Source organism: Phaethon aethereus, assembly GCF_964289735.1.
Source record: "Phaethon aethereus genome assembly, chromosome: 1".
In the NCBI taxonomy this organism is placed as follows: Eukaryota; Metazoa; Chordata; class Aves; order Phaethontiformes; family Phaethontidae; genus Phaethon; species Phaethon aethereus.
Window position 1 is genome coordinate 45,767,164 of NC_138575.1, and position 24,870 is coordinate 45,792,033.

A 24,870-nucleotide genomic window follows, 5' to 3' on the forward strand; every position below is an offset into this window, starting at 1 on the left:
TCCATGAAATACTCAGGCCTAGCATCAGCTGACTCCAGACAAAAGAGAGATATATACACACACACACCAAGTTTTTCTGTAAATTGACATGACTTTTGGACCCAAGTGGAGCAACACTGATGATCCAGAGCCTTCAGAGGACTCTCTTCTCCAAAAGAAATTTCAATTAATTAGTTGGCAATCTTTCTTGGCAATTCTTCACTAATGACATGGACATTTTGGATGCTGATTTCTAATTCTCTTGTAATAATGCAGTGATTTCCTTGGAAAGAAATGTAGAAATAGTTCATCTAAGTTAGTTACCATAATGTCCTTGAAGGTTATTAGATTGTGCAGGATGGACTTTGCAGCTTGAAAGGTGATAAAAGATTAAATCTTCAGGGACAATCAGCATCAGAGACAACTCTCTTCCCCATGTCACTGCTAATGATTATTCTTGTAAACATTTCAGAGCCTTTATATTCCTCATTCTGTATCTTCCAAATATGGCAAAGTTTCTTTATCCTGTTGTTAAATACTTGTTTGATACTTGCAGATGAGAATCTTTGCTAGTTTCATACTGTTGAGTGGGCTCAACTGACTTTGTAGGAACACCACTCAGAATCTTTAAATTGATACAAAACCCACTGATGCTGTCCTCCACAGCCAAAGCAGAAATTTGGATGATTTTGTATTGTCCAGTGAATGTTAATGTGGTTGAGTTTTCAGTGTTTGCAGATGACTTTGTACTTTTGGAACATCACACGGGTGTTTTAATATGGTACAGAACTAGTGGTGAGAGCTATTTACATATTTCAAAAATCTCAAACAACAAATTTGTGGATTTTCTTCGTGCCACATACCCATGGCATGTTCAAAAGACCATGTTACAAATCTAGATTCCAGCGTACTTTAAAGAACACGTTTTGAGTCTCCAAGAATCAAAAAGCAAGTGAAATCCTAGTATATAAACATGCAGAAGTTATGAAGTAAAATTATGTGAAATGAACAGAACAGAGAGGTAAAGGAGTACAAGACAGACTGCTGTATTTCTTGCACTGACAGATCACAGGTAACCAACCTTGATTATAAGCGTGTACCTTAAATGACACACAGCCAAGTAACCGAATGACCTTCACAGCCTAAAACAGTTTTGCAGCTGTGCAACATGTTCCGATAACAACATGATACAATATATGTTGGATTCAAGGTCATTATTGCTATTTAATACAGAGCAAATTTCTTTCCGGAAGCCTTTCTCTCAATGGCTTCTATTTTGCAAAAGCAGCAGCTATCTCCCTTCGGAAAGGCCGTGTAGATAACATACCTGGGTATTCTGTATTAACATTTTCTCTTGTCCCAGGTGCACTATACAGAATTTATTTTTAAAGTTTGGAGGTGATACAGGCTGTCATGTTTGAGGGCTCACACCACTGTAACTGAAGGGATTAAGAAAAAACTTCTCTATTGAAGCCTCTTCAGAGCACCCTGTATCTTCCACTAAAGCGTCTGATATTGGCCTTTCTCAGAAAATACAGATGACAGATTTGGTGGACAGCAGTGTGGCAAATAATTTCTGGCAGCTTGAGCACTTCATCTCTATATGTGATGGGAGATAAAACTTTAAGGACTTTCGAGGTATTTTCCAGGTGGACAACTAACTAGGTTATCACCAGGAAGGGACAGAAGTACATTTTTGTCTTTCAATGATTAGAAGATACCAGCAGATGCAGGAGACTGCAAGTGATGCAAAAGGGCCCCAAAATACACCAACTAGTGTACCAGCCCAAATCAAGTGGAAATGGTAAGAAGAAGTTACACTGAATAATGAAAATGTTTGAAGATCAGTGTATTCTTAAGGGATAAAGAAAGATGTATCTGTGAAAATATATTTTCACATATATTAACGCAGAAAAAGAGGAAGAAAATAGGAAATGTTGTTAAGAATTAATATACAAACTCTTTATTTTTTTTTCTTTTTTCAGTAAAGCCCAAGGATTTTCACAAGAAAATGTGACAGGACAGCAAAACCAATATTCTGTATTTACCATACACTATAAAAGATTGACGGCATGCCACAAGCAAGTCATAACGAAGTACATGACACAAACTTTATTTGAAAAGCAATGTAGGATGTGGAAAGCAAAAGGTAATGATGACACATGGAGAAAAAGACCTTGAAGTACAAATCATGTAAAAGGTACAAAGTACAAATCATGGTGAAATCGACACTTCTTCAAAATTATGAGCTGAATTGATTGTCCACAAAGGCAGAAGAATACTGAAAATATAATGAACAAAATTTGAAATTATAGACAACAGAGAAAATACATAAAATCTCATGAGGAACAGGAATTCTATAGGGCTATGACATGATTGCATTACTTCCAATACTGCAGTTACACTTTGACAACAGTAGTATCTCAAGAGATTCCCATTTCAGTTGTTTCTGCATTTTAAACCCATATGTGCATAGAATAATTGAGGACTGAATTAATGCAGCACCAGGAAATAAGTCAAGACCCAGTAATGCCTGCATTTGACTACAGCTTATTAACTTTATCTTAATCACCCAGTGCTATGTATCTATAATCATATGGCTCATTAAACTGGCACACCCGAATGTCAGAAAGCTTACACCAGGAAACCAAAAGAATATTTGGCAATGGATGATGAAGCAGTTGAATACAATTTATGTATAAAAAGTGATCATTATGCATAATCAGTTCATGGTTTTGTGATGCACTGTTTTAATCAATCCCCGTATTATTGCTGAGGAGGGAGTTGTCTACATCCATTGCCTTCACAGTATCTTCACAGCTTCTACTTCCAAGCCACTATTATCCCAGTTTTCCATGAAGCTCCATGTCTCTGCAAAAATCCCTTGTGAGGCCCAGAAAAGTAAGCTGTCATTTTTCCACAGTCTGAGCACTAAGCTCTCTTTCTGTCCATAGACAGCAGGGATGTGATTAGCCCAAGCGCTGGATGCAGAAACTAGCTCTCCACACACCCTTTCCTTCCTTTCACTTGCAGAATTAAAATGAATATTTATTTTAGTTAGTAGTAGCAACTACGGTTTAACTATTGCCCTTTCGACTGAGATTAGGTTTAGATGTCACAGTCATCATGTTCTGAAACTACATAGTGTGAAAATGCACTCTATGCTTCCAACAGTTTGTAGCATAAACAGACAAATAAGTATATGACTGTAAAAATGGCCTTTCATGTAATCACAAAAAATGTGATGGTAAAATCATGATTGTGTATCTCATGATATGTCTTGTACTTGTGTCACATTTCAGGTCCCCCATTTTTTGCCTACTCACAAGTAGAAGACATCTGTCATTATTACTACCTTTCTTCCTGCAAGGAATGCCTGCTTGTGGATAGAACCATGGAAAATGCTTGTCCCAGCCAGCAACAGTGCAACGGGCCTCCAGCTTCTGATTGGCACTCCCTCCTCCCCAGGAAAACGTCTTGTAGTAAAATAAATGTGTTTGTGCAGTGGTGACTATTTGTCACTGTAGACCCTGACACAGGCATTAAAGCATCTGCCATTTAGAACTGTGTCTCATAACTGACCAACTTGAGAGCTGTAATGAAATCCTACCTTACCATATTGAACTAGAGGAGTCTGTTTAGTTAGCAAGGTTGCACCTCTCAGATACTAACAGGACTGTAACTGATATGAACACTAAAGTCCATATCCAATCAAAGGAAAACAGCAATAATTTGGAACAGCTATACAGCCAAGACCTCTGTGAATAAGAATTTTTAAATCTTTCCCTACAAAGGCCATAAAATTATACAAAGTTGTCTTTTACAGGTTTCTACATTTCTGGCATCTCAGCTCCAGAACGTATACTGTACCATTCACTACTCCACTTGCCAAACTTGCATTTGAGGGATGGTTGCTCCCACATGCTTTTAAATTCTCTGAAATGGCACATACTTATACACAAGCAGTGGCACACACAGTACACGCACCTCCTCTAATCAGTGCCTAAATCTCCAGTAACAGTGCACGTGACACCGTGGGTATGCGAATAATATCATTTCCTTGGACAGGCAGAATTTGAATAGGGACAAGTAAACAGCAGAGTCAAGGTAAGCAAAATTCAACTGATAGTCTAACAACACATATAAATGAAAATCAAGAATTTGGTCTGTGCTACCCCTGCAGACCTCTGTAAAATTCAGACATTTTAAGGCAAGAAGAGCTCATGATGTTCAGCCAAGAAGTGCTCCTAGATACCACAAGCCATGAAGTTCCATATGCTCTGTTCCAGTAGCAGGAATTATGCTTCCATGAATGTCAGTAAAGTTCTTTTGCTTAAATTTCCCATAGGTCATTGTCAGCATAAGAAATGATGGTCCTCCCTAGAGTCTCCACTGCCCAGACTTCCAAAAAAATTCATGGAAAATCTCTAATCTCTGTTCACCAAACATTTCTGTAGTAAATTGTAAATTCAGAGACAGATACATGTTCTTTCCAGTCTCCACATCTCCCAGTCATTTCAAACATCTTTAAAAAGTAAAAATATCTCAATCCTTCCCATCTCCCTAAAATTTCCTTCTGAAGGGAAAGGAGAGATGAAGTGTTTCATCCCCCTTAGCTTTTGCAATCCTTGGCATGAATAGTGAATATACTATTTCAGCAGCAAATCTCAGAGTGCAGGAACATGTCAACGTTTTCTCTAGTTCTTCTCAATGAGCTGTGACTATGAATACATTAGGAGATAACACAGGTGCACCAGGAGCAGATCTGTAGAAACCGGCAGTGCAGAAGACCTAGCATCCACTTCACACTCCAGGGTGCCTTCCAGCTTAGTTTCACTTGAACAGAACCCAGATGACACACTCCGAGAGCACCCTGTATCAAAAGTATCAAAAGTGCAGTAAGTGGGGGCTATTCAGAGATTTGCTCCATGCAGGCATTCCCGACAAACTGAAATGTGAATGTAAACACATCCTGGGTGAGTATTTGAGTGGATCTCTTGACACAACAGAAGGAATGGCAGACAATTAACCCTCTCATAGCTTAGACTGGTGTCCTAACTATGTACCATATAGGCTACAAGTGACAACAAAACACGGATGTTAACATATATCCCCAGACATGCCACCTACCTTTACCTGAATACACTACCAAACTCAGGTGAGAAGGTCTTCTCTGTGAATTGGAATTGACAGAGAACAGGACAGGAGTAAGAGCCTAGACTTTGTAGCAAAGAGGTACTTTAAGTGGATGTCTTGAGACTATGAGGACAGTGTATAACTTTTTTTCTGTTGAGAAATTAGATGAAAAATGCTAAAATTTAAAAAGGAGGTGTTATTTTTCCTGAGGAAAAAAAATGACATGTTAGAAATATCAGCAGAAGACATCAAGTCAAATGTCAGAGGTATTTCAGAAACTTGGTGAAACATAAATTTTGAAGAATATAAACTATTTGAGAAATACAGAAATAAAGGTGGAAGTATATCATTGTATATTAACAATAAAATATGTTGAAAGGGAAAGTTTCTGCTAAGAAAGATGCTGCTGAACATGAGTGTCAAAGGAAAAAAGGAGAATGGGAATGTGAACAGAAAAATTTCCATATCTGAAATGCAAAGAAACTCTGAGAACCCCAGTATGCCCACAGCTGGGCCTACGCTGATAACCTGCACTTCAGACATCTGCAAGAAATTACTAAAGAACTGTTACCTGGTAGTCAAGGTATCTAACCACCTCTCAAATCAAGGGGAATATTGTACAAGTAGAATAGGGCTCTAACAAGGACAGACTGAAAATTTCACCTTCACTGACGTGACCTTTCAGAGTGCCAAACAGGAGCGGAGATGCCTGATCCCCACTGATTACCGATGACGCTACAAAGAAGTGTCGAAGCGATCAAAGATGAACAATACACAATGCCTGTGGCCGGAAGAATCTTGAGGAGAGTGAAGGAGAAAAAGGAGGTCTTTGGAGTGGTATGCAGTGGGTCCTAGATGACAAAATATTTCTCTGTAATTCTGAACTTCTGCTTAAATCATAAGGTGTCAAGAGTGACCTGGGCAGTTACAGGCTCATTATTCAATTGTAATTATACAGAAGTTTACGTGGAAAAGTGAAATTGAAGGAATTGGAGACCAGCTGTGATTTAAAATGCAGTGTATCTTTTCTGGGTTTGGGTCATCCTGACCACTTACTGAACTTACCACCCACTGACTGACTTCTGAAATACTTCTTCAGTGGGATAACTATGGCTGTGCCCATGTTACTATGAGGAATCAAATCCGTTTAAGTAACCACTAAGTACTGGAAAGAAAGAACTTCTTATTTTGTTTCCTGTTTGAAGAGAAAAAAATCTGTTGACAGCAGAAGGAGCATCTGGCTCCTAAAATTCCAGTTTCCCAACTCCCTAAGTGCAGTTAAAAGTCTTGAAAGGACAAGAGCAATTTGGTAATGATCTTTCTCCCTTAAACTAAGTTTTCGTTTGTGCACCTTACCCATAGCTTGATCTCGTCTCTGTCTTGTCCAAATATTCCAGAGCAGTAGTGAATAAACTAGAGATTAAAAGAAAAAATTACTGTCGTAAATGTGAAAATGTTTTAAATAATCAGCAGACTTACGATTTTTTTTATTACTATTATTACTACCATCACTAATGGTATGGGACAAACATCCTGTGGAACTCCAAAGCATGTGACGCCAAGGGGTGGCTCCTCCCTGGATAGTCAGCAAATTAAATGAGAAACACAAGGGATGGGGTAGAGGTCAACATTATATCCCTTTTTAAAGGTAGAAAATTAAATCACAGGGAAATTAAGTGACTGGTCAAAGGTCAAACAGAAAGCAAGTTGCAGAGCATGGAAACTGAGAAACTGTGTCTTATGTTCAGCTCCTTGACTGCAAGACTACCCTGTCTTTAATGTGAAGAGGAAAAAAACCTCAGTGCTGGAATATGAATATCAAAATTAGTCTCGCTGAGAACAGTCTGAATTTCTCTCTCTCATCCAAAACTGGATATTGTTCTGCCTTATTAAAGCAGAAATGAGATCCATTCCAACAACACTGATTTGGTCAAAACAAAATTACAACTACCCTTTCAGAATTCAGTACTCCAAAAAATTGGTTTGCAATCAGTTTTGGAGAAACAGTCAAGTTAATGATCAATTTCATTGTAGCTTTTGAGAACTGAACAAAAATGTCACCATTCCCTTCAGAAAGAATGAAGTTAGAAGCTACATCTGAGAGATATCACGGTATCCCAAGGACTTCACCCACTCTTCATATGTTATTGTGAGTTTCTATGAAAAAGTGTATACCTGTATGCGAGTATACACATGTATACACAGAGAAACATACTTATCCACATAAATATACATACACATGTGTGCCTATCCATATAGAGACATATATGCATATACACATATATATTTACATAAGCAGAGAGAAATTACATGGGGTTCAAGGAACACGAGGCAGTCCAGGGAAAGAGGCAAACAGGCCATTTTCCCATACTTCCTCTTTCTTGATGTAAGAGATGCCTAGACATGATGTGACATTACAGTATACACTAAGAGAGAGCAATCACAAGCTCTATTTCTGGAAGCTCTATATACCTTGCCAGGCTTGAGGGATTAAACTGCAGTTACACCAGATGCCTGGGCTTTGCTTGCGCTAAACACCGTCAAGGACAGGGGCTTGAGAGCCCCATCAGACTGTAACCCAGTCACCTGGAATCACTCCTGTCACCTCATGGGCAATGGGGGAAAGTTCAGATTTAAAGACTAAACCGAGGTGCAATAAACCACGGGTGCTCCAGCACCGCAGCAAGGCTCTGCCTTGGCAACCTTCCCGCTGTGTGTGGAGGGACAGTGAGCTTGGCTCCTAACCTTGGGCTGGCCCGGGTGGCTTGGGTCACAGGAATGGCATGCTTCAAGGGGGGTGGCAGGGGGAATAGCAGGGACTTCTTCTGAAAATATTAACCCGTCTATTTGGAGAGTGATGGCTGCCTTTGAAACAATCCTTATAGATCTATACTTAGCAGCGAGGCAAGGAGAGTGCGCTGGGGAGCCTGAGGGGTGGGCTGCGGGAGGGCTCCCTGTGAAGCCCTGTGCCTTTGCCCTCCAGCTGTACCCCCGCAGGCTCGGCAGCGGGGATGGGGCTGTCCACCATGCCTGGATGTGGCTCCTGAGCCCCCACTTCGCGTCCTTTCGCTGCACCCTGAGCTCCCACGATTTTGGGGGGGGGGGTGGAAATTTGGGTTGTAATTTTATTTTTTGTTTGTTTCCCCCTTTTTTTTAATTTGCCTCTGTCTCCTCTTGCCCTCCCCTTTCTAAATAGGAGATGTTCTCAGGACAGCGCCCAGGAGACTGGCTGGAATCAGTTTTGGAGGGTGATGCACCGCGACAGCTAAAAGTTGGATAGGGTTTCAGCTGCTCCTATATAAAGCAGAGGGGACTTATGTCACTGCACTAATTAAATTCCATCAGGGTTGTTCCTCGGGGTGTTTTTGAGCCTGCCACCCAACTCAAGCAGGCAGAGAGGCCGAGGGACAGCATGATGATGGACCTTTTTGAAACTGGCTCCTATTTCTTCTACTTGGACGGGGAGAATGGAGCCCTGCAGCAGCTGGAGATGGCCGAGGGATCTCCACTGTACCCAGGCAGCGATGGCACCTTGTCCCCCTGTCAGGACCAAATGCCGCCGGAGGCCGGCAGTGACAGCAGCGGAGAGGAGCATGTGCTGGCACCCCCGGGACTACAACCCCCTCACTGCCCCGGCCAGTGTTTGATCTGGGCTTGTAAAACTTGCAAGAGAAAGTCGGCCCCCACGGACAGACGGAAAGCAGCCACCCTGAGAGAGAGGCGGAGGCTGAAGAAGATCAACGAAGCCTTTGAGGCTCTGAAAAGGCGGACTGTGGCAAACCCCAACCAGAGGCTGCCCAAGGTGGAGATCCTGAGGAGCGCCATCAGTTACATCGAGAGGCTGCAGGACCTCTTGCACAGGCTGGATCAGCAGGAGAAAATGCAGGAGATCGGGGGGGACCCCTTCAGCTTCAGCCCCAAGCAGGGAAATGTAAGCACTGCCGCTTGATTCCTCCCGCTGCCCCGGCGTCCAGCGGCGAGACCTCCGCGCCCGTCCCCTCCTCCTCCTCGGCACAGCCTCTGCGGCGGCCCGGGCGGCCGGGCAGGCTGGCGAGCGCGGAGGGGGCTCCCGGAGGAACGTGCGAGTTCCTGGGGCCTCCAGCGGGCAGCCGGCGCGCCCCGGGGCGCCGCGGCCCTCCTGGCTGATACCCGTCCCCTCCCCGTGTCTCCCCCCTCGCGCCCCCGCGTGTGTGCCGCAGGTCCCCAGTTCAGACTTCCTGAGCACCTGCAGCTCCGACTGGCAAAGCGTTTCTGACCATTCCCGGGCCCTAGGAGTCAGCCCCAAGGAAGGTAACTCGCACCGCGGCCGCCGTCCTCCGTGTGCGCGGCGGAGCGGCCGCCGCCGCCGGGCCGTGCTCACCCGCCTCGGCCCCGCGCCCTTCCCTTGCCTCAACGGTCGCCGGCCCCAACGGTCGCGGCCCCCAACGGTCTCTCACCCTCCGGTGCCCGGGCCCTCCGCCTGCTGCGAGCCCTGCGCCGCAGGCCCCGGCGTGGAGGAAGGCTTTGCTCTTTAATCCCTTTTCTCTCGTTGAGCAGGAGGCTCCATCGTCGAGTCGTCGGCCTCCAGCAGCCTTCGCTGTCTCTCTTCTATAGTGGACAGTATTTCTTCCGACGAGCCCAAACTGCCCAGCGTGGAGGAAGTGGTGGAGAAATAAATCCGGTTGCTCTGGTAGTATATTTGACGGAGATGGAGCCCCCACCCCCTTCCCTCTAAACTAAGTAATGAAGCAAATTAACACAGTGGAAAGCCCAGGCAGGGGCCTTAAGGTCGAGTCAAGGTACACCTACCCCGAAGAAAATGGCTCTCACTGACTCGAGCCACAAAGACTTTCCCCCTTTTTCTTTCCTCCTTTTTTTTCCCCGAGTTTTGTTTTCTTAAAGTTGTGTTGCATAGACCACCTCTCCTCTTTTTTTTTTTTTTTTAATTTAAGATACTTACCTGTGTACCGGTGATCCGCTTTGTCTGAGACTCACCGGAAAGTTCATTCCTGTCTGAGTGAAGCCGTTGGTTGCATTTCGTGTTAGTCGTATTTAAGGAGTTCCCGTCTGGTTTCCTTCCTGTAAATAATTTTAGTACTGTCTTTTCTTTTGTAAACATAACAAATATATATTTAAATGGTGGAATGTGATACTGTATATAAGAACAGACGGATTTCTTGGACTGTAAAATAAAGCTCTTTGTGTTACAGTGTTCCCCCCCATAATTAAAGAATAACCCGGTCCCGGAGTTAAAACCCGCCACTGACTTCTGCGGGATCAAGCCCTGAGGGATCAGAGATGTATAGCCGCGACACGACCCGTGTGACTGCGGGCAGTACTCGCGACATTTAATTTTTCCTTCGTTTTCTCCCCTAAGGAGCGTCTCTCCTTATTTAGGGCCGAACCCCCCGTGTTCATTACCCGCCTCCCCCGTTGGCTCCCAGGGGCAGCCGGTGCGTGCCCGGGCGGGACCCCGCGGCCTTTCGGGGTGCCCGCATCCCGTTTTCTCGCGGTCCTTGGGGAACGCGCGTCCGCCCCGGCAAAGCGGTGCTGCTCCCCTAAAATATCGGGCGGTGCGGCTTGCCCAGCTCGCCAGGCAGGGAGTAGTCCTCGGCCCTGTCCTGCGGCTGGTGGGTGAGCTGCGAAAGGGGAAGCACGAAGAGACCCTCCCGTCCCTGAGAAGCGAGAGGCTCAGCGCGTCTCCCCTTTTTCTCTCGGCACCGGGGGACTTGAACTCTGGGCCTCGCCTGCGGCAAAATGGATGGGCCTGCTACCCTTATGGGGCGGCAACCGGCTGCGGCGGGAGCCCGCTCCCTTGGGGGCTGTGATTGCGTCCCGGGAAAGGTAACTCCCCTTGAGGCCGGGGGAGAAGAGATTGGGGTCCTTCAGGGAGGAAAGAGTTAAGCGGCCGAAAAGGGGTTGGGGCGGGGGAGGTGGGGGGTAACAACATACGGAGCCTTTCACTCAGTGATGTAAAAAAAAACCAACCCCACAGCCTTTCTGAGGACCGCGGAGCGGAGCTGCTCGCAGTCCGGGCGTTACGGTTTGTCACAGACCCTTTATGCCGGGGAAGGCGCGACCACCGGGGGCCAGCCTGCTTTGGCCAGAGAGCTGACAGGAGCCTAGGGACGCCACTTCAACTCTGCCCGCGGGCGCTCTCGTCGGCTGCTTTAACCTTTGGTTCTTGGTTTTGTGGGGTTTTTTTGAAAGGTCACAGCCACGTTTCTGGAAGGTCTCACCCTTTTTGTGCCACCCTGGCCAGCCCAGTTTTTAAAGCAGTTAAGTACTCCGCTCTAGCTACTCCCTGCTGAGACGTTCCCTCGCACGGAGCGATCTCGGCGGCACAGTGCGGTGGGCACGCAGCGGTACGGCGCTTTGCCCCTTTTTACGGCGCTTTGCCCCTTTTTCTCGTCTCAAATAAACGCCTTTGCCTCGGGAGAGCTCTCGGGCGCTTCAGAAAGAGGCGCATCGGGGGAACGCGGCGTCTTGCACGCAGTCTCGGCGTTTTGGCGAGAGAGAGAAGATGTCGGAGTTTGCTTCTGGAGCGAAGGGACTCGCTCAGCGGCAGAGTGTGTCAGACCGGGTTAGCAGCATCTCGCCTTCATTAAGAATTTTGTTCCGATCCCTCCGGGCGAGACAGAAGGGCTGCCCGCAGCTCCCGCCGCCCGGGCACGATGCCCGCAGCACGCGCTGCCCGCAACAGGGCAGGAGCGGTGCTGAAGCACCCCCGAAACAACAGTGTCACGCCAAACCCCCCCAGCCCACGCGCAGATTTGCCCTCAGCCCAGCATTAACCTCAACGCGCTGGCCCGGCCGGCCGGTAAGACCCCCACGGCAGCAGGGTAACCTGAGCGATTGTTTGGAATAAGTTTGTCTAAAGGAGGGTTGTGGGGTTTTTTTCTTTCATTAAATAAAGAAAATACCTCCCAAAGAGACTTTCCGTGACCCCCGCGGCTGCGGCTGACATGCCGGGCTTCCCAGTGAAGGTCCTCAGTGTGTTTGCAATTAAAATGTTTGTGTTTGATATTAATAACGATAATCTTTACCTAAGTCCCCAGCCAAAGCAAACAGGGCCCTGGAATCACAAAACCAAAGGGTAATAACCGGGTAAGGACAGGAGGTTTGTCATTTAATCAGGTCTTTTTTTTTTTTTTTTTTTTCGCCGGAGGGACCACGCACAAAGCCATCGAAGTTTTTACAAGAACACCGTCTCCACTCCGCCGGGAAGCCACCTGTCCGCTCCCTCAGGAGCGGAGGGCTGCGGGAGCACCGGCGGTGCGGGCTGCCCGGCCCGGTCCCGGGGCCGGGATCGCCCCGCTGTGCCGGGGAAGCGATGGGTCGGAGGAGACGGGGTGTCTTGCTGTGCCGCTGCCTTGTCACCGCTCTCCTCTGAAGTGACGCCACAGAGTGTTTAAAGCTTGTTGTTTTTTTTTTTTTATTATTGTGTTTATTTTATTTTCCTCCGTAAGAACGCCCGCAGCCCGGAGAGAGAGGCGAGCAGCCGGCAGCGGGCTTTATTTTCTGAGGGCGAAGGCAAGGCGAGCGGGCATCGACCCAGCAGCTATTTCCACGGCGGGGGGCGGGGTGGAATTCCTGCTTGGATCGCCGCTGTCTTGGGGAACCCGGACGATTTTTCCAGAGCTGCCACCCTTCTGTGGCGAATGAGCGGGGGGACGGGAGTGGGGGGCAGGGGAGGAAGGCGGCTGAATAACTGAGCCATGTGCTCTCTGGGGCGTCCCCCCGAACGCAGGAACCAGCGCCTGTTCCCGGTCTCAAGGCTGCTACACACACACACCCCGCCCCCCCGTGTCCCTTTGATCTCTCCTGGGAGTCCCAGGGTGCCAGCAGAGGCCAATGCCTTCTTCAGCTGTCTCCTATCCAAACCCCTCTGGCAGGTACTGATGTGTTTACTTAGGTGTGCACGGTTCCCAGCGCTGGAGGGAACCAAACGTTTCTCACACGGCTGGAAGCGGCCCGGCCACCGCGGCCCAACTGGCAAACAGTTTTGGCTGGCGGGGCGGCGCGGAGGAGACCCCACCACCGGCATCGGCACCACCGACGGCGGGAGGGAAGGGAATTCGGCCGTCGCCGTCCCCACAAAGCACCGTTAAATACAAGGCACCCCTAAATAACGCTCTCGCCGCTGTTGCAGTCTTCACTCCGGCGAGGCCGACGGGCTGGTGGGGTGCGGGGGGGCGCGGCTGAGGGTGCCCCGGGGGCGGGCGCGAGCTCAGGTGGGCCCCAAACACCTCTCATCCCTTCTGGACGGTGACTTACGGTCTCGGTCGGATTTTCTATGCTTAAATAGAAAGGTGTGGGTCTTGGAAAAAAGATTGACACGCCCTGGAAATGGGGTCTGTGTCCCTCCGTGGGATTGAACCCCCCCAGAAATAGGTGCGGTACGGGGATTGCTGCGGAGCGGGGAGGGCTGGGGTGAGGAACACCGCTTAAAAACGTCCTGAGACGCTCACCATTTTCTCCCTGCCCTTCCTCAGGAGCAGACGGTGCCTTGGTGCTCAGGCTGTTCCTGCTTTCCGGAATTGAGCCTCTCGAAATGCAGCACTACCCCCCCCCCCCCCGCCCCTCCCGCCTCCCCCAGCAGCCTCATTAGCCAGCCTTGTAGTTTGTGTTTTCTCTCCCCTTTCTTTAGTTCCACTCGCCTACTGCACTTTTGCAAATTTGTTTTGAGATCATTTTACCAGAGGAGCCGGAGGCTCTTAAGGGCTACTAATTACAGATTTTTTTTTTTTTCTTCCCGAGTGACAGGCTGCTCCATCCTTTCTTCCCCTTCCCCCAAAATATTCAAGGGAAAAGGAAACAACTTTTCCTAGCTCCTCAAAGACTTTTGAGAAAAGGCACGTTTCTTAACACCCCCAGCCCCGCTGGATTAGGAGATAAAGCTGCGAGCTAAAGCTCTGCAAGCCAGGAGAGCGGGACCCGGAGGGTTGGCACTGTGCACCGGGAGACGTGGAGATAAAACCCCTGAAAGGTGATCAGAACCGCAACGGGCACTTTAAAGATCAAGTTAGTTTATTTGTGCACAAAGCATAAATCTGTAAACAGGTCTATTTTAGCCGGGGCAAACGTGGTAAATCAAATTGTGTGTGTGTGTGGGCACGCCACGGCCCCGTGAAGAGTTCAAGTTACTGCCGAGCAGAAGCGCTCCCGACGGACGGCTCCTTAGGAAAACAACGGGGAACTGCCCCGTTTCGGATGTGGCCCAACTAAACAGCAACCTGCACCTCGGAGCGGCAGAGGCCTGCAGTTCTGAGCTTTTCCCCTCTCTGTAACTTTACTCCTTTATCAACGCTCTGCTTTTCCTACAGTATTCATTTCAAAGGGGGCTCCCCTCGTTTATGGCCCCAAATAAACCGAAGCAGTGCAGATGTAGCCTTCCCCAACCTTTAGATAATTATGCATCTGCTCGTAGGAAGAAGGGTGTGTACATGTTAGGTTGGGGTTTTTTTTTGTTTGGTTGGTTGGGTTTTTTTTTAGCAAAGGTTTTCCCCTAAGAGTAGAAATCTGCCTTTTGGCTTTTTTTGGGGAGGGGTTGACGGGACGACAAGGAGCAGATGGAGACTCTCCAGCCCCAGCCGCAGCTGCCGGCCTCTCCCGGGAAGGTTTTCCAGCGGTGTGCCCTTGTGCAAGGCATGTCTCTGAGGAGGTCCTCTCTACCCGTCTTGAAGAGCGGCTCCTTGAGACAACGGGATCACCGTGCCCTCCGCATTAGCTCTTCCTGAAGAGAGGCTACTTGAAGACGCCTTGGTTTTTGGGTTTTGGGGGTTTTGTTTGTTTGGGTTGTGTTTTTTTTTTTTTTTTTTTTTTGTGTGTGTTTTGTTTTTTTTTTTCCTGGGCGCACAGACCGCCTCGGGAGCGTTTGAACCGCTGCTGGGTGACTTGCTCTCCGTTTGCATTAACCTAGGTCACATAATTTTATTCCCAGGTAGGGAAGGTTTCCCTTTGGCCTTCTCATAATATTTTCCTCAACTACAAAAGCCACCTGGATGAAACCAAAGGATTCCTGAGCGTTAGCAAATGCCTGTTAAATGGCTTCATTACCGCTCTAATGACCCCTGCACCGCTCCGCTCAGCTACTGCTGCGGCTGGAGCTCTGCAAGGCTTTTGTCCCCCACTTGTGTAAAGTTACTTAGGGATTGCGGAGTTAGAAATTTTACACTTCCAGGAGGGGTTTGTTGCACTGGCAGCTGGGACGCATCTGTAACGGTACAAGTTTGCCTGAAAGCAGAAAATCAGCAAGCCCAAGGCGCTGCTCGACTGTTGTGTCTCTTAGCAGCACCAGGTCACACGAGTAAGAGAAGGAATGGGAAGGGGATTTGTCTGGGAGCAAACACGTACACTTCTCTTTTGTGAGTACCTTTCCCTGTGATCCGATACGACAGCGCTAAAATCTGCGTTTTCCCCCGCCTCGTCTCTCCCTGCCGCACGTAGGTGTGCATTTTTGTCCTCCGGCTTGTAAATTTAAAACGGTTGCTGACACAGCTTTAATTACAGGACAAGGCGCTCCCCAAGATCAATGTGCAAACCTTAGGTCTGAAAAGAGGGGTAAATTGTTTCAGGTTAGACCTGGACCACGGCCTGCGGGGAATAAAGACACCCAGGCAGACACTGTAGGTGCTGGTAGAGGGGGCTCCACGTTAGTTCCCCCGGGGGGAGAGCCGGTGTCCCTCCCGCTGCAGCGTGTGATGGGAGATGGGAACACAGGGACGAGGAACGGCTCTGTAGGAAATATGGGCGGCCACTGCCCCTCTTTCTCCTTTCATAGCAAAAAATTGCAAATTCCCAGGCTTGGTTTAAACTTCGGAGATGCCACCTCTGGGGAGGCCGTGCATTAGAGACGTGCCCAGCTCACCGCTCTCCAAAGGAGCGGTGCGGGGCAAATCGTCTCCTGGGGACCGAAGGGGGCTTGCCCAGACAGCCCCCGGCGGGGGATGTGGTGGGATATGCTAATAAAGACTGGCCGCCGCGGACCAGCCTCCCTTTACATGTATATATAAGGGCCCCCCGCATCAGCCAAAGGACACTTCGTCTCAGGCCGCTAATTACTGAGGAAATTGCCCCGGCGCGCTGCGGAGCGCCTCGCCGAGAGCCGGTGGCTGCCGCCCCACGCTGACGCCTCCGCTGCAGGGATGGAGGTGATGGACAGCTGCCAGTTTTCCCCTTCCGAGCTCTTCTACGACAGCTCCTGCCTCTCCTCACCGGAGGGCGAATTCCCCGAGGATTTCGAGCCCAGGGACCTGCCTCCCTTCGGCGGCCCCGAGCCTCCCGAGCCCGCCTGCTCCGAGGAAGAGGAGCATGTCCGAGCTCCCACCGGCCATCACCAGGCCGGCCACTGCCTCATGTGGGCTTGCAAAGCCTGCAAGAGAAAATCCACCACGATGGACCGGCGGAAGGCGGCCACCATGAGGGAGAGGAGGAGGCTGAAGAAAGTGAACCAGGCTTTTGAGACCCTGAAGAGGTGTACCACTGCCAACCCCAACCAAAGACTCCCCAAAGTAGAGATTCTGAGAAACGCCATCAGGTACATCGAAAGCCTCCAGGAACTCTTGAGGGAACAGGTAGAAAACTACTATCACCTGCCGGGACAGAGCTGCTCCGAACCGACGAGCCCCACTTCCAGCTGCTCCGATGGGATGGTAAGAGAGGGGCAGGAGCGATGGGGCTGTGGGGACCCAAGGAAGGCCCGCGGGCAGGTGTCCCTCGGCCCAGAGTCGTGGGGCCAGTCCCAGAGGTTTGGGACGAGCCGAATGCAGCCGGACGTCAGGGAAAGGCGGACGGTTTGGGTTAAAACAGGCCCCTTCTCATATGTAACGCCGAGCATGCACATCGGCTTTCCGGGATGCATGGGGGGACGGGAACGCTGCCAGAGGGCACCCAGCAAGCGCCCGAGCTCCCGGGGGCTCGTCTTTGTGTCCCCTAACACCACTCCTCCCCCCCAGCTTAGCGGGGCGCAGCAGAGGGGCAAGGCGTGGGGCGGGGGGAGACGGGGAAGGCGCTGCCCAGCGGCAGCCTGCCCGGGGAGCTGCTGCCCCGCTCCCCGCGGGCGCCGGGGCTCCCTCCCCGCCGGCCTTTAAGGCGCTTTCCCCCCTCGCTGTCTTGCAGGCCGACTGCGGCAGCCCCGTCTGGTCGGCGAGAGGCAGCAGCTTTGACGCCGTCTTCTGTTCCGAGATGGCCCACGGTAAGCCCGACCCGCCGGCTGCCGCGGACGCGGGGGGTCGAGGCGGGGACCACTGTCCCGTCCCCTCCCGCTTCCCCGCGGTACTTGGGGCGGGCAGCGCGGGACACCGTTGTAACGCGCTGCCGCCCCGTTCCCCACTCCCCGGCCGCAGGGTATGCCGCCGAGCCGGGCAGCTCCCTGTCCAGCCTGGACTGCCTCTCCAGCATCGTGGACCGCCTCTCGCCTGCGGAGGAGCCGGGGCTGCCCCTCCGCGACGCCCACTCCCTCTCGCCCAGCGCCAGCACCGACTCGGGGCCGGGGACGCCTGGGACGCCGCCGCCCCGACGGACCTACCAGGCGCTATGAGGGACCGGGGGGGCCGGCACCCCGCGCCTGCCGCCACCTCCCCCCGGGGCCGCCCCCCTCGCCCGGCCGCCTCCTGCAAGCCCTTCTCGGGCGAGAGGGACAGCCCGGCGCCGCCTGGCCCCCCACCGCCCCCCGGGGCCGGGGGCAAGGCGCCCCGGTCCGGGGTGCCTCCGGGGCAGATGGAGCCTGGAGATCGGGACGCAGGCGCTACCCTGGAACTCCCGCTGCAAATAAAACGTGCTGTAAGAGAGCTGTCTGGCCTGCTGGTTCTTTTAACTGCATTCCCTGGTATTGGGAAGGGCAGCGAGACCCGCCTGTGGGGTGCCCCAGCCCCAGCCCAGACTCGGTCACCCCCGCCTCCTACCTGCGTGAGGACCTGCCTTGTCACGGCTGTCCTGGGCCGGGAGATGGAGCATCTTGTTGGGCTGGGGCCTGGAGGCCTGTTTCTCTCATCACCAGTGGGTATTATTCTGGGACGGTTCATGGAGGAACAAAAATGCAGAGGGTCAATTCTCCCTCCATTCCTCTCCTGCTACGGGCAGAGTTTCCTTTATTTTCTGCAAGAGTAAAAATATTTCATAGTTGTCTTCCCCCCACCTCCTACCCCCAGCCCTTGCTTGTTTCCCTGGGTATGAAGGCTGAACTCCTATTTCAGGATTTGGCCCTAAAATTGCATGGTGACTCTCATCTGTAAAACAACTGCATGATCTAGCTCTGATACCCTGTCAGGGAACTTTACTCTCAGTCATTCTCAGTCCTCTGGCAGAGACAGATTTAGTAAAGTAAGAACAAACCACAAGTATCTCTTTCACAGTCCACAAGGTACATTTCACAATCTTCAGAAAGCTGTATAGATCTGTTTGCTCCTAATGCCTTTGGTCCCTCCAGCCAGGATGAAAATTCATTACTCTCTTTGCATGGGTCTAGAAATAGCCAGGTCAAGTCTTCATGAGTTTCAGAGTTAAAAATTGTTTCCTTCCAGGCACTAAATCTAACTCTTTCTACCATGAACATTTTCTAGCCCTTTGCTCTTCTCTAGTCGTAATCCAAAACTTTTCTAAACCCCACAAAAAAGATAGAGATAGAGATGGAGAGATGGGCTCCTTCGGTGCACCCAGAAATGTCTCCTACGATAAGCACTCTGAGGGGGAAGGGGTATACACCTCAGTAGTGTGGGATAAGGACGTATTTGCCATTTGTGTTTATGTTGTCAGCGATGGGTGGCCAAGGGGCCTGGAAGTGGCATTTCACCTCTGATAAATCTTTCACTTGAACCCAGCCCAGCTTAGTTATGGCCTCAAAAGTTCCCACCTGACTGCTCTTTGGCAGCGTCTCTGAACTGAGGATGAAGGAAGCGTAGCTTAGGGATGGCCCCGTCCTCGCAGCACACCGAGGGGCCACGTGTCCCTCCCAAAGGGCTGCAGAGAAAGCGAGGCGGCACTTACCTGCCCGAGCCGCTCGGCTAGGCAGCCAGGCAGCTCTGCCTCTGACACGGGGCAAGGCCAGCCTGCCCCCTCCGGCGCGGCTTCCCTCAAAATCACTTTCTGCCCTTGCTGTGTAACCTTGAGGTAAGTGTTTTCTTTCCTGCGATGTAATTCAGGAGGAGCTTTTTCCAGAATGGGCTTTCCATGTGTATAGACAGGTCCCAAATAATCATCGGGTAGAATAAGTGCTTTGGAAACCCTGGACTGAGGTTGTGCAGAGGGAGAAACAAGGTATTTGCGCACACTTGTCAATACAGACGCTTCAGGAATATGAAAGTGCCTTAACTCAAACACCGTCTTTCTTGGTTACGGGCGATGGCTTCCTGAGCCTTCTGCTCACAGAAATCTTTATGCAAGGCCGTGAACGTCACTGGTTTTACTTGTGATTTCTCACACGCTGCTGCAGCACTGCAGTGCTCCCTCCTCTCAACCGAAATACCACCCCAAGGATGCTGCTGGTGGCCAGGGTCTAATACGGTGCAGATCATTTTAAATGATGGTTTAAAATGAGCTAAGCTGGAGAACTTTCAGCATTTCATTCTGCACTGTGCTGACCTTGGCAAGCGATCTCCCGTGAAGTATGCGGAGTAACACTAGCGAATCACATGTTGGTAATGTACACCTCTCTTTGGCCGGCAGACATTTTAAGAGTTGCAAAAAGGTCAATACTTCTGAGAAGTAGCTTTTCAGAGAGTGAGGAGAAGTATCCTGTCTGTGGGGTGTTTGTCCACAGCCTCCTCGGTCCTACTAGACTAGATTACAATCTGAGGGTTTTGTTCTACACACCAAGAAAACAAACTCTTAATTACAGGACATCTATAAACAAAGCTCCTGTGAACTGAATTGTGCTGTAATCCCTGAAGGAGTGGAAGTTAGCACCCTGAAACCACCTTTAGTCTGTGGCTTGGAAGAACAATGTGTAGAAGGCTGCTGCCTTGGGAGATACGCTGTTGTGGTCAGATTTTGCATATTTATTATTATTATTATTATTAATAATAATAATAACAACTGAAAAGAAAGATTTGTATTCTATGCAAAACACAGTCATTTAACGAAGGCTGCGCTCACAAATAGATGAGAAGACGATGGTCTAGAAAACCTGAGCTCCATCTCTCTCGACTCCTACTCCCTGCCCGAGTGCTGCAGCCTCGGGGATGGCGTGCGGTGATCTCGCAGGCAGGCGGGCGGGTGAAGGGATGCCTCATAGCGTCAGAATAAGGTAATAGAGAAGCTGCACATTTTGTGACTATCACTCACTGCAAGGAAGGGGATAATTCTGTGCAATTTTAAAAAGAAAATTAATTTACTTGAATTTTACTTCTGAAAATTATGCTTTCTTGGCTTATATTCTGAGGGAGGCAACTGGGCTATTTTTTGTGTGTGTGTAAAGAGCTTCTTGTATCTTTTACCTTTCTTTAAGAAACCAAGCAGGGATCTTCAGTGAAATACGTATTTTAAACACAGATCAAAAGGCTACACTACAAAACTAACATAGGAACCTAGCAAAGATCTCTTAAATATAACATCAGGAAAATTTTGACTGAAGGAAGTAGGAGTACAGTTTGCAAAACAAATTTAATCAAAACGTTTTTAGTCACTTATGCGTTTTTATAATGCAAATCATTTGAGTTTGTGTGTTGTCTCCAGGAAAAATCCTGCTTGCTTTATCTTTGTATTTCTGAGTTTCTTGTGTGGAAAAACACTCGTTTTCCCCATAGGAAAAGATCAACCTCTTTCTTCTCCTGTGGTAAGGCTTAAAAGTGCTAAACTTTTAGTAATTAGGTCTTGGAGGAAGAAAAACATACCGTTTGTCAAAATATGCCTAGGAACGCCCCAAATTCATGGCTGCATTCTGGCGTCTCCTTACCAGACCCGCTCCCTCCCCTCCTCCTCCTCCTCTGCAGAGCCCTTGACTCGCTCATCACTTCTCCTTGCTCCTCTCAGCTGGACCCTGGGGTCCCGCAGGAGGACCCGCAGCTGGCCAGCCGATGACTGCTGACCTTTGGCAGGCTCCGCACGGGGTATCAGCCTTACAGCTGGCCACAACTGCCTTCCTGGCAACTAAAGGCCTAATGAGCTTGGCCAGCTGGAGGCTGGGCCAGGATCCCACTGGCTAATTTGACCCTGTGTGAGGGATGGAGGAGTTCACCCCCAAACGTGGAGGGGGCAAGCAGTGCATCTGTCCACGTGCTGCCCCAGCACATCAGGGCCAGGCTCCTGCTGCAGCCAACCGGATCAGTGGGCTGAGTGAAAAAGAGACTGCAGAGTTGTTCTGTTTGTGTTTCATTTGCATAGTAGGCTTCACTTTATTTGAAGCTTAGGCTTCGCTTTCTGTTGAGTATTATCTTAGGCTTCACTCGCCTTTACCCTCACTACGTCTCATGCTGTTCTCTCCACTCAGTCCAAGAGATAAACCCATCCACCAGACCAGGGCTGGATTGAGGGAGTTATTCTCTTCCCAAACACAGCGTGATACATTTTCTCTTCACTCAGCAGGTGCCCCGCTTGCCTTCCTGCAGCAGGTTGTGCATCCTGCATGCTCATGGACCTCATGCCAAACCCACCGTACTGCAGAGTCCGGCTACCTTCTCAAAGGTCTTCTGCTTTCTGCTCCCCAGACCAGCTGATAGGCACCATCCAGTCCTGGAGTCCGCTTTCATTTTGAGCATTAGTAACATTTATGGACTGCCTGGCAATCTGCTGGAAGACGTTGGTGCCTCTGGTGCCAAAGGCATTGCTCAGCTGTGCTTGAAGAAGGTGATAGTGGTCATGATATATGAGGGTCAGCAAGCCCAGTGAGAGATCAGAAAGGTAGTTCAGTGTCTGCATTAAATCAAGTGCATTTGAATCGGATACTCTCTGAGAGACCTTCAAAGCTGGAGTAGCAGCAGAGGAATAAATGTGCGGGTTTTCTCTTTATTTCTCTGATTTTCTATGAATATATGCTTTTGAACTGATAATATTTTCTGTTTTAAAAATCCATGTAACATCTATGCTAAGCAAAAATTAAATCCTACAAAGAAGATCTAAAAGCTTTTGTTCTGTTTTTGTTTGTTTGTTTGTTTGTTTTTAGAGTGCCAGATCCTGCTGCTTGCAGAGGGACTCAGGAACCCAGAAAAGGTCTGGCAGGAATATAAAATCAAGCTGGTGTGCCTGTTATACATTATAGGGAGCCAAAATGTGGATTAAGTCAAGTCTGAATTCAGCCCATTGCCTTTGTTTGATTCCACAGAATTTATTAAATTAATAAATCACTAACTCCTTAATTAATGGTGAGCAAACAATGACTATAACTTCAGTTACACCTGTGTATAGCTCACAGTAAAGACCTCATTAGCAAATGCACCACTGCTCCAGCAAGAGGTTAATTTTTTTGTAAATGGAGGTATTTGAATCTGCTGAAAAACAGTGCTGTTCCCTTCATTTCTATGTTTTAAGTAATCATATATGCAAGGTGTTTCTTTTTTTTTTTTTTTTTTACTAGCATGAGAAAATAAAAGGTTTGGGTTTTTAACTTGTCCGCTTTGTAACGCTTTGAAGAAACAGAAAGACAAACAGTATTGCAATTTTGAAAAGTATTTATTTCTACAGCTGCTGTTTTGGAGCATCTACAAATTGAGCTAACAGTGCAGTTCTGAAACTCACTGCCTGAGTGCCTTGAAAAGCAGAGGAGGAAATGTCTCTGCTGGCCATGATGAAGATGTATGTGAAGTATATACCTGAAATCCCTTCCCTACAGTTAAGGCTTACGTGTGGACTTGTGGTAAACAGCTTTACAGACAATAGATATCACAGCAAAAATTCTTTCTTGGACTTAACTGAGTTATCTCAGCAACTTGAAAAAGTAGCTTTGAAAACCTTAAAGCCCCTAAGAAGTGGCTGGAGTAGAGTCAGGCAGACAGCTGGGAGGTTGGGGTCTTTGCTCCGGTCCACACTGCTGGTGTTTCTTCACTGAATAGCATCAACTTGTTATTAGGAGCAGACCACCAAACTCCCTTCTCACCTGTGTGTACACCTATCAGAGACTGTCGTTCTGGCCCTATGAATCCTATGTTTCATTAAAACGATGTTCAAAATAAGCAGCTGGGAGTCCTTCAGGCCTCTTCTTCTCAGGTATATACGATGCTGTGAGCTCCCAAACGTGTAGGTGAATTGCTTAGCTGCAAAGCTGCTGTAAATGGATGAGAAATCTCCTAGGCATCTGCAGGACCTCAGTAGTTAAGACTTGAGGAGCACCTAAAATAGTAAGATTTGAGCTCATAATCCCTGCCTGATTTAATGAGGATTTTTTTGGGCCTCATCCTGAGTTTAAACATCCACGCTCATCTTCCTTGCAAACTCTTCTGAGACCATCTGCCTAGTCTCAGAGTACTGTAGGAGTTCATTCCTGTCATGAGGCTTGGCCAAGGAAGACACAGCCCATGCTGGTAAGGGGACATCTTGTTAGTCTGAAGCTGTTTTATTGCTGGAAAGGTGGGTGGCTTTAATATCCCATCCTAGGAAAAGTTACTGTCTCATAAATTTGGAATTCCCTGTGGAAGATGCACCTGGTGAAAGGAAAAAGGGCTCCTGCTGAAGCCGGAGAGGTAAACACCGAAAGCTGGGAGGGCAGTTGCTGTCACACGGTTGTATACACGTCTGCTCGGTGTGGAGTAAGAGGATGGTGAATCTGGGCAACTGGGAAAAAGTTTAATAACTCTAAAATCCCCCATGCTGAGCATGAAGTAGAGGAGAAACCAAGTAAACAAGGGGCGAGACAGCTGTATCCTACCAGTGCCTGAAATGCACATTTTTCACAGGGTACAGATTTCTCACATGTTTGTCGCCTGGGTGAAATACAAAAATGACTGAACTTTGAAATGTGAAACTTGTTATTTCTAAACTTCCTAATAAGCAGGACAGCGAAAGCTCCTTTTAGAAAAGCGCTTGTGAAATTAGTCTTCTCAAGCAGAAGTGGTCTGCTCTGAGGGGTCTCCTGACCATGTCTCCTTCCCACAGCCCGTGTCCCCACCTTTCACTTTTCTGTGGAAGATAAGGTCTATGAGAAAAAAGTACGTATTTTGGTGTGTAGTCTTGCTTGAATACATCATTTCAGCAATACAATACTTCCTTACATTCCTATTTATAAAATGAACAGTCCTATTTTTATTACTGTTTTTTATTCTCCGTTTTTTTCCATCTATAAAAAGTTTTATTGTTTATAAACGATGCACTTGCTTACATGAATAAGTTTGAATGCCATTTTGGTTTAATATGTATGGAAACAAATCTTTATCTCCATGTAAACTCTCTTTTAATCAGAAATAATGTATTATAAAGTATAGCTAGACAGCTAAGTTTATTCTTGCTGCAGCTCCACTGAAACCCCTGGAGTTTCACCAGGAACAGATTTGGGCCAGAAGGGCTAGAATATAGTTACAATATATTCATTTTCTCATGCCTCAGAAATGGACTGTTTATGCGCCAAGCTGTAAAGTGATATTCATGATGACTGAAGCCTGAACAACATTAAAATATCCAGATCCTCTGCTCCAAATCCTCTGGTATCCGAAACTGTTCCTTTCCTTTCAAAAGGAGGGGTATACCGCTGCTGAGGGTAAACAAGGGCAGGGGCACAGCTTCAGTACTCAAGCTTAAGTAAGGACTAGCCTAGCTAATACTGAGGCTTAACTGCAGGGAGCCTGGGTCTAAGGTGCTGCCCCAGCCCTGAGGGCTGCCCGTTGCCCTCCCCACCAGCTCTGCCTTCCTGCT

The 24,870-nt window shown here is 48.6% G+C and overlaps 2 protein-coding genes across 2 annotated transcripts; both read left to right on the forward strand.

Annotated features, from left to right (window-relative positions):
- Nucleotides 1–7,848: 7,848 nt before the first annotated feature.
- On the forward strand, nucleotides 7,849–10,427 carry MYF6 (myogenic factor 6). Its single transcript, XM_082014342.1, has 3 exons — nucleotides 7,849–9,046; nucleotides 9,315–9,405; nucleotides 9,652–10,427. The coding sequence occupies exons 1-3, from the start codon at nucleotides 8,528–8,530 to the stop codon at nucleotides 9,768–9,770; spliced, it is 729 nt and encodes a 242-aa protein (XP_081870468.1). The 5' UTR covers nucleotides 7,849–8,527; the 3' UTR covers nucleotides 9,771–10,427.
- Nucleotides 10,428–16,241: 5,814 nt separating this feature from the next.
- On the forward strand, nucleotides 16,242–17,879 carry MYF5 (myogenic factor 5; the record flags this gene model as incomplete). Its single annotated transcript, XM_082006820.1, has 3 exons — nucleotides 16,242–16,748; nucleotides 17,215–17,290; nucleotides 17,442–17,879. The coding sequence occupies 3 exons, from the start codon at nucleotides 16,242–16,244 to the stop codon at nucleotides 17,633–17,635; spliced, it is 777 nt and encodes a 258-aa protein (XP_081862946.1). The 3' UTR covers nucleotides 17,636–17,879.
- Nucleotides 17,880–24,870: the final 6,991 nt, after the last annotated feature.

Excerpts from the sequence above, each read along its gene's own strand:
- MYF6 (XM_082014342.1), top strand. The coding sequence starts at position 8,528 with ATGATGATGGACCTTTTTGAAACTGGCTCCTATTTCTTCTACTTGGAC. Across the intron at positions 9,047-9,314 it reads TCAGCCCCAAGCAGGGAAAT|GTCCCCAGTTCAGACTTCCT; the intron begins GTAAGCACTGCC and ends TGTGTGCCGCAG. Across the intron at positions 9,406-9,651 it reads AGGAGTCAGCCCCAAGGAAG|GAGGCTCCATCGTCGAGTCG; the intron begins GTAACTCGCACC and ends CTCGTTGAGCAG.